Here is a 9,430-nt window from a genome sequence, read left to right as displayed (position 1 = left end):
GGGGGAGGGCCACAGCCACGTTGTCGTCCCCCACGGAAGCTCTTGCTGGACGGACCCAAGTCCGGTCATACGGTCTGCCTGTCTACATCTCTCGGCGGGGACGAGAGGGGAAAGTGGTGACTGGGGTTAAATCAGACCTGTAGGGGCAGGCTTTGCTGCCGTAGAGAATAGGAAACTGTTGGGATCCTGACATGGGGGCAAACGGTGCTCTGACCGCAAGTGATTGTAATCAGGTCAAACTAGTCCTCCCTCCCCGTCGACTGAGCCCATCATCTGCGCTTCTGTTGACAAGTGACGGCATGCCATGGCGAAGGGCCCACGATAAACGAACTCTTCGATGCCAGCGGACCACGGTAATGCCGCCTCTCGAGACCTCGACAGTGCATGTCAGATTGTCAGGCCGGGTTATCCATCCTCGAGAACCAGATTCAACAGGCCTTTGCCCACTGCTTTTCTCGGTGCTACTTTCGATGCCCTTTGCAACTCGGTTCAGAACTCGGTGCCGAGTTGCCATATCTTTCACTGGGATTATCAAGCAGCAGCTTTGCCAGCGCCAACGTAATCCTTGTTGCTGTATCTGTCTTCCTCCCGTCCAATATTGGCTTGCTGACATCAAAGTCGGCATTGCACATCGCCAACCCGAGCGTAAAGTAAGCGCACTCTCTACCAATCATTGAGTTCATGTCGACTTTGAGCCTCCGCCCGTGGTCATATCGAAATGGCCTCACCTTCGTGCGGTGGCCGTATGTAGTCATGTCCAGTTCTGGCCACTCAGCACCTGCCAAGGTCCAGCTCCCTTCTGACCTCCCACCCGGGATCGCAAATAGGACGACGGGCCGGACAGCAAGTGAGGGAATCCCTAGTTCGCCGCTCCCAGCACCATGATTTCTAACGGCGTCCAGTTCTGTCCTATCCCACCTGCCCTTGGTGTCCCCCCTCTCCCCCCCTCTTCAACGAAGACAAGGATTGAGATCCTCCCGCTTGATTCCTTTCCCACGTCTCTGGTCAGAAAATTTTCCATTCAGTCCTGTCTTTCCCTGCTGCCTCCCCTCCCCTTCCTTGCCGCAGCGCGAGCGAGCCCCCAAGGAACCGCGCCTCGCGCCTCTCCCGGATAGGGCTGGTTGAGGGTGTTGCTGGCCTGGTCTGTACCTTGATGTCGCCCCGCAGGCCTTTGATTGCAATCGGATCCTCCTCGCCGAGAAGACTCTGAGTGGATGGGGATATGCTGTAAGTGTCGGAAACGGGACATGATTTCGCCAGCGGGGGGGGTAAGGGATAGGCAGGCATACTTTACCTACGGAGGAGATGAGCCCATGATCTCCCAAGGGTAGCCGAGCTATCCTGCAATGATTAACCCCCTCTTTCCTCTCTTCTCATGGGGATCTGGGCCCCCTTGACTCGCCGGACAGCCGCCGGGGGCTAGTTATCACCACGATGCGTCTCCCATGGCTGACCAAGCCTGCAGGACTCCACGACAAGCTGTACCCATACAAGCCCTGTGGAAGGAGGAGGTATAATACAAGGCGAAGAGATAGGGGGGGTAGAGCAGAGTGGTGTGGTGGCCGCCGGGCTAAGTTCCGTTGGACTGCTCACGCCTCCCACCTCCTTCTTGAGTAGGCCATTCAGAGACGTCTGAATCTGGTCCTACCCCTTTGAGACCCTCACAGCTCCTCGAGGTCTCAAGAGACGGGGGCCAATGGCGGGAGGCGGAGGCGAGGGGAGTTGAGGGTGGGGGGCCACCATGGTCGTCCCCCAGCAGCGCTTGCAGCTCACTTTAACCGCAGGGCTGTGTCTCTAGGCTTCATCTTTCTGTCCTAGACCCGTCCTGTACGTGTACATCTCCAGCACCATGGACACACATACACATACCCACACACACACACGCGCGCGCGCAAGCAAAAGGTTGCCTGGCACATCTTGGCTCTTCTCGCAGACAAGGAAACGGCCAAGCATGCAAGCCCTACGCATCCGCATCCGCATCCCATCCCATCCCATACCCCCACCTTCACCCTTCGATGTTCACAACCATTCCCTCCTTGAGAATCGATAACCCCTCCCCCCCCCCCTCAAGGATGGACGGGGCAGGGGCGAGCAATCAAGGCAACAAGATTGGGAGAGGACGGGGTTCGGGAGGAAGTAACGTGCCAGTGGCTCCATCATGGAACCTAACCCTTCCGGCCTAGCCAGTCCGCTTCTCCTTGTTCTTCTCTCGACGTTGGATCCTGTACGTCCGTCCTGCAGGTAGCTTCGGGGGCCGCAGTATGCGGGCGTTGCGTGGGTATGCGGCGAGACCACCCACCACCACATCTTCAGCAGGTATACCCATAAGTCGCGAGATCGGAGACCGAGTTGCCCCTTCGTTCAGAGAAGCAAACGAAAGGCAGGCCGAGCTCCGTGAACCGAGCATCAGATGATACGGTCATGAGCGGGGACACAAGAGCAGCAAAAGTGACTGGTGAACAAACGATACTCCTCGTGGTTTTGACAACAAGGAGGTGGATATCAATTGAGGAAAGAAAGAATAAAGAGAGACAAGCTAGTTTCCTAAAATGAAAAAAGAAACTCTCCAAAATTCTCAAGAAACATGCTCCCAGAGGAGAAAAAACCCGTCGTCGCAGTATTCAACCTCGTTCACTGTAACGGCTGCATATGCCACGCTTCTGTTATGCAAGCTTCTTCTTTTTTTTTGTCCTGTAACCAACCAATAACCTGCCTGTCGTTGAAGCACTCTCTCCTCGTCTTGCCCTTACGGCTTTACAGTCTCCCGTGCCGAGCCTTGAAGATTGCCACCTTGTCGTCATAAAACAGAATCTCGCGAAGCCGGAGACGTGGCCGCGAATGGCCGCAATCGACGTCACGCATCGAATCGTCGTCGTCCGAGTCCTGTGCCCCGACGGACGCCTCCGACTGCGAGTCCTCCACGTCTACCGCACTCGCCGGGGTATCATCGTCCTCTGCCTCCTCTTCGGAGGTATCCTCGTCCACTTGGCTCGCCGTCTCGTCGTCCGTGCCATCCTCCTCATCGTCCTCGTCGTCCTCCCCGTCGATCCCGGAGTCGTGTCCCATCACGCCGTGATCGGCCGTGACGCTCGTGGTTGAAGCACCGCCCTCCTCCACCGGCTTGCTCTCCAGGATTTCGAAACACTTAGTTGAAATGCCCACGTAGCAGAGCTGGATTTCAGGGCGCAGAGTTATGATGTCCACCAGCTGCAGGGCCAACTCTCTTGAGTCGAAATTGCCGAGTATGTGATCGGCGATGTGTTGCAGGTTAAGTGACCGTAATTGCGGAACATTCGGCAGCCTCTGGAGGAATGTGTGCTGTAATACCAGTCAGTGCTGAACGTCATCATCGACGCACGTCTCCCAACAGAGGTAGTCAAAGAACAATATGACGGCCGTCACTTGACAGCTGATTCGTGAGGTGGGCTCAAAATAGGAGGGGAAAGTCAGAAATACTCACCCAATCTTTGTAGTACAGGGAGACAGCGAGTTCCCTGATGTTCGCCATGCGCCCGCTCGTCATGTAAAGCAGCATGTCTGTCGGCAGCACCCAGTTGCGCCAACGGGAGGCATCCGTCGGTGCATTACTGTTACTGCGCTTCCGATCCGAACTGTCGAGGAGCACCTTTTGCAAGCTCGACCGATGCTTCTTGATGACTCCCTTAAAGATCTGCTCAATAGTCACGGCCGGCGGGCCACTGGCTCGTCTCCGATCCTGCAAGAACAGGACTTCCAGGCTGTTTGGTGCCAAGGTGTCCCTGAGGAAGCTGATGAGAGAAGTCGAAGTCACGTCGGTGTGAATGCTCTTGAGGCTGAGGTGATACTCCATGGCCTGCTTGTGAGGGCCGATCTGGTGATGATGAGACCCGAGTCTCGTTATCGGAGTGGGGGCGAATTGCCTCCGCAGAGCCTTCCAGAGATGCTCATGCTGGGCGCATTCAAGTATAGTCAGTGTCGTCAAGACTGTCCAGTCGATCGCCTGGCAGCAAACCTGAATTGACAGAGGAACTCTCTCTAGCTCGAGCGTACGTAGCTTGAGCTTGCCGTCCAATCTCTTCCGTGACAAACCGGACGGTGCCTCACTGGCATTGATGTCGCCAGTCGCAGGCTCCTTCTCGAATTGCACGTCTTCCATCGGCCTGCCATTGCCATCCTCATTGGTGCTCGAGGCAAATCCTGTTCCTGTCAAAAGGTCCGCGGCCTGACCCGACTCGACTGCAACGTCCGCTTGCAGGTCGTCTGTCCCCGTATTCTCGGGGTCTCCTAGTGTGGTAGAAGTCTCTACGGAGTCCGAATCGGGAGCTGTGTCCGTCTGCTGTGTCCCATAGGAGGACGACACAGGAGCCTTTTCCTTGGACCTCGAGGTTGTCTTCCGACGGATGTCATAAATTCGGCCGACCAGAACGCCCAAGACTCCGCCCAGCCTTCTCTCGCCAATGGTGCTTTCGCCAGGCCATCTAGCATCCCGGTCAATTTGCCGCAAGTCGGGTCCATCCCATGTCTGAACAAAGTCCTTGTAAATGGCCTTCGGGGATATGCCCACGCGCAATTCTTGCAGACGGTCTTTGGATCGTTCAATGACTATTGCCATCTCATCCAGATAAGCGAGCTCGTCAATGTCCAAAACAGTCAAACTCTTGACCGGAGGCAGGACGCTGAAGGTAGGGAACTCGACTCGGGTTTCCGCATACGGTATCGCAGCCCGCGGTGTCGGATGGACAGCGTCCGAGGGAATCAGGATACCGATCGCAGTGAGGTTGCTGCCGGCGGGCACTGTCGCATGGGGCGGGTTTGGCGGAGGGGGGCTCGAGGATGCCGAAGAGCTCGAACTCTCGGAGTTGTCGTGCCATCTCACCCAGACCTTTTCGAGCTTCGACTCGCCATCCGGGCACTGCTCTGGAATGGACGCCAACGCCATGAAGATGTCAGACAGAACGCCAGTCGGCATATCCCAGACAAAGGTCTCGAGGTTGACCATCTTCTCAATAGCCAGCGCCACCAGCGTGCCCAGCATCTTGCCGCTCTCCTTTGATATCATGTATTCCGCCACCCAGTCGTGCGGGCCGTTTCCCAACGAAAACTTTCTCGTGTACTTGGCGTAGTCATTCTTCTGTCGTCGGACGGCGGGGCCGTAGCTAGGTGTGTAGCCTGGGTAGAGCATCTTGCGGGTGCGGCGGGCGAAGGAGCTGCCGAGGCAGATGGTGGAAAGGCCATAGGTGAGGGCATCGACGCTCTTGGAGTCGGACGTCGTCATTTGTGTGGCGTCAGGCCAGACAATGTCAAACCTGGAATAGATGTGGGGAATCGCGAGGTTGTGGAGGTTCGAGTTAGTCAGGGCGAGCGAGGTAAGGTCATTCGTGTGGGTGATCTGAGAAGCGCAAAGGTCAGTAAGGCCAGATACGGTATTGAAGCGGGAGTTGGCGGCCGACTTGCCTCTTTAATAATCAGCCTCAAGATGTCCACAGGCAGCTCAAGCAGGGTGAGCTTCTTCTTCGCCGAGCGAACGGACACGACAGCATCCCATTCCTTGTCCTTTCCCTTCATGAGCTTGCGCATGACGGTTGAAGGGTCTGCTCCGGCATCGGGGTTGACATCGTTGTCGGCGGACGAGGAGTGGGCTTGTGCGCCATTGTGATAAGGAGGCACGACCTCGTTTGGATGCGACTCGGCGGCGTGATGGGTCGTGGTGTCTGTTGTTTGCAGGGCTGGGGCCATGATCACAAGGGCCCGCGGCGCATGCTTCGGATCGCAACGGCAGCGACGATGAGTCGAGGGAATCAACCGTGACAGTGATGTGGTTCGATTCTCTTTCCTGAAGTAGTGGGGTTCTTTTGTAAGGTTAATACCGTGGATGAGGCGACGTCAAGAGGAGGCGGTCGAAGGAATCGCGGGAAGATTAGATGAGCAGGCGCGTACGTCAGGTCGGATCCGCGGATGGGGGGGTCGGAGTGCGCGTCGGAAAGGCGATTGAAAGAAACAGCAATCAAGAGACCGCAGGCGGGAAGCGCTTCGTCAACGGGGATCAGAAAATGGCTAGTGACGGTGTTGGTCGAGCGAGGCCAATCATGTCATGTCGGGAAAGGCGAACATGGGTGTCATGAATTTTCGCTGCGGCTCTTCGGTGAGGAGGAAGCGACGGTAGTGGTTGTGGTTGGTCGTCTGTCGTCAGTCGTCGATCGGTGCGGATGGTGTCTGGTGTCTGGTCTGTGGTGACCAGCTTTCCAGCCTTCGAAGTGCTCCGCGCGCGCGCTAAGGTGGATGGCCCGGTCACACGTTCCCCGGATATCAAGGGTACCTACTTGGGCTAGCTTACCTCAGCTTTTGATGTTGCTTGAAGGTTGGAAAACTCCGACTCCTCCGGCTCGAAGCGAGATACTTGCGACTTTGCAACGGGACGGGAGGAGAAAAAGAAGAGACGAAGCACAGAGCAGGATGTTCCTTGAAGAGCCAGTACGCTACTCCGTATCGAAAGCTTCCCCTCGTCTTGGGGAGTGCTTCGTCACTATTCACTGGGAGGCACCAATTCAAGGCATAGCATGGCGGCAGGGGTGTCTCCGTTGAGATCCACAAATCTGGAAGTCCCGCTCCTCGAGTTACGGAATTGGGGGCGGTACCCCGGAAATGTGGTTCCTGCTTCTGGCGAGCGGCGGCACCAGTGACTGGAAACAAATGAGCTCCTTCCCCGTTTGAAAACGACCCTGGGGACAGACGCCAGACCAGCCCGCGTGCTTCACACAGACAGGCCAGCCATGCGAATCAAGTAGATTAAAAGCGTCGGCTTCCAACCCCCGGATGGCAGTCGAGGGAACATGGGCATCTCGACCAAGTGCGACCTGAAGGTTCAGCTGCTTGGTGTGTGTTCCAGTTCCTCTCTTAGACTCAGTCAGCCTTGCCACAACAACTGTGGCTTTCCAGATATCTGAATCAGTCTTGTTCCACTCATCAACTGAGCTCGATTCAGCTGGAACCCGCTCACCATTGCTTTACCTCAGCTACGCCATGACATCCAAGCAGTCCTCTTGCTTGGCTCGACAGCACTGACGATGAGCATTTAAGCTTCTACGCATGACCCGCATGCCATCGATCTTCGGTTGACACACAGGACAAACAACCATCTGGAGGTCGTCTTTGTCAAAGTTCTTTGACAAAACCGGCCTTCCTATCTTGCAGCCGGTGCTGCATTAACTGACTCCCAGAAGCATTCTTGGGTTTCCTGTTCCTGGCTGAGTTTGAAGCCGACGCCTCGATCGCAGTCTGCCATGCTAAACACCCTAAGCTCGCAAGATGCTCACTGAAGGAAGGCCGCAAGTCTTGAACACGCCTATCCAGTCATCAATACCGTGCATCTTTGAAATCGGGAAACTAAAGGAAACAGCAATAGAACATGCCCCCAATCCCCAATACGGCTGACACCGAATCCGTGGTCAGCAGGCCCGTCGCCTCGCTTCGGCTCATTAAAGCATTGTGTAAGAGAGAGGTCACGACCCCACGGAAATGGCCGCGACGGTGACGTTTCCCCCAGCTCATGGAGGGGTCATTCCGGCCACTGCCACCGCTCCTTTTCGTCCCCCGTATGGGATCGTTCCAAAGGGGACCGCGTGCTGTCCATGGCGCCAGCGTCTCTCACAGAGTTCCGTTTATTATGCTTTAATACCTTCTCGTGTTCTCTTTGGGGGGTTACGTGACCTCACCGAGAAAAAAGAAGCCGCCTGCCTAACAGGCTTCCGTATGACACTGAGTAGACCGCTTGGTATTTGATGCACCTCCGCCCCAGGCCCGCCCAAAGAGGCAGACAGACCTACGTTTTCTTCCACGTCACTCGGTCTCAACCATCGCGAGGCCACGGTCACCTTTTCACTGTCGGCATGCCACTCGTTCCGATCTACTAAAGTAAAAACTACTATCCTCAGTAACCGAGTGACCACGTTGCATCCTCTCGGAACCGATTCATAACGTGTCTTGTTCGCTGTGTTGTTTGGCAAAAAAAGAGGTACATTTAACTCAACCCTTCCCCTCCCCTCCGCCCCGACCCGGCGTGTTGTGTCATTGCCCACGGTACTGTACCACCCGTATTACCTTCCTCACCTGCACCACCTACCTCAAGCAGTCGGACCCCTCTCCTGCCCACCAATACCAACACCAACACCGCCATATTTTCCGCCCCCCCAGCCATTTGACGCTCCTCAACCCATAACGCTATTTATTATGCGCTCTTACCGCCAGTATCCTGCTGTCTGACTACGTGCAACGAACAACACAGTCCAACATTGTATTCGCCGCGAGAACGCTAAACATTCACGGTAACAGCTGCTCACTGCATCATCGCGCCCCATAGATCTTACGTATCTGCGACCAAGAGGAGTTCGCTCGCCCCTCCGAAGCTTGGCCCCCGCCATCAGAACCCACCCAAAGCAAACCATTCGCATCCACATTCAGCGCGCTTCACGCACTGCTTCGCCGGTCTCGCGCATCACATCACCGAGAGTAGAACAAACGAGCGACCGAACCGTACAACGACAGGCGTCATCTTCTACCCGAGCGACTGTATCCCATCCGAATACTTCGCCCGACCACCACCCACCACAAACCACCATGGCGTCCTTCATCACCAACCTCTGGGAGTCAATCTTCGTCCCAGGCCCGACCCCGACCCTCGTCCGCGCCGCGAACGCAACCTTTGCCTCTCTCCAAGTCCTCCTCGCCGTCCTCCTCCTGACGACCTGGAGCATCCACTTTGTTATCCTCTCCTTCCTCAGCGGTTTCCTCTGGTTCGCCATCAACTGGTTCGTCAACGAGCTCGCCATCCACGCTGAGCAGGAGGCCAAGAAAGCCCGCCTTGCCGAGGCCTCTTCCTCGGGGATCGGCGGCGCCGGCAACAACCAGGGGACCGATGATAGCGACACCGAGGTCGAGGGTGCCGTCGCCAGCGGCGTAGGGGCTGGAAAGAAGGGTGCTGCGGCGGGGAGCAGCCAGGTCGAGACGCCTGAGCAGCAGCAGGCCGCCGACTTGAAGCGACGCACCGCCGCCGCCGCCGCCGCAGCAGCAGCAGAGGCCGGGGCCGAGGACTCGACGAACGGGGGTACGCAGTCGAGCGTTAGCACCGAGGACGAGTGGGAGAAGGTCTCCGAGAACGAGAACGAGAAGGACAAGTGAGCGTTTCGACGAAGGGAGGATGTGGGGGTGGGAGGGGGATAACACACCACGACGAGCTTAACTATAATCAACACCGCCTCTCGAGCGATGCAGAACCACCCGCCATGTGCTATGGGGAATGTAGTCGGCAGAGGCCGGGGGGGGGCCAATGTGCGCGATGAGATATTCGAGATACCCTTGGGCAAGCGCCGGCACATGCGCGACTGCAGGGACGGCTTGGCGGCAATGAAAGCGGACTTACTTGTACATAAGGCCTCGGCAGCATGCTTCGGTGTGA

General features: G+C 56.7%; 2 protein-coding genes across 2 annotated transcripts; one reads left to right on the top strand and one right to left on the bottom strand.

Annotated features, from left to right (window-relative positions):
* Positions 1-2,754: 2,754 nt before the first annotated feature.
* Positions 2,755-5,715, bottom strand: ColSpa_08486 (uncharacterized protein; the record flags this gene model as incomplete). Its single annotated transcript, XM_049274698.1, has 3 exons — positions 2,755-3,303; positions 3,461-5,285; positions 5,402-5,715. 3 exons carry the CDS (start codon positions 5,713-5,715, stop codon positions 2,755-2,757), a joined length of 2,688 nt encoding a protein of 895 aa, XP_049130655.1.
* Positions 5,716-8,592: 2,877 nt separating this feature from the next.
* Positions 8,593-9,153, top strand: ColSpa_08485 (V-type proton ATPase catalytic subunit A; the record flags this gene model as incomplete). The annotated part of the gene is made up of 1 exon (XM_049274697.1): positions 8,593-9,153. The coding sequence occupies one exon, from the start codon at positions 8,593-8,595 to the stop codon at positions 9,151-9,153; it is 561 nt and encodes a 186-aa protein (XP_049130654.1).
* Positions 9,154-9,430: the final 277 nt, after the last annotated feature.

This window comes from Colletotrichum spaethianum (genome assembly GCF_022836535.1).
Source record: "Colletotrichum spaethianum MAFF 239500 DNA, contig23, whole genome shotgun sequence".
In the NCBI taxonomy this organism is placed as follows: Eukaryota; Fungi; Ascomycota; class Sordariomycetes; order Glomerellales; family Glomerellaceae; genus Colletotrichum; species Colletotrichum spaethianum.
This window is presented reverse-complemented; position numbering and strand designations above follow the sequence as displayed.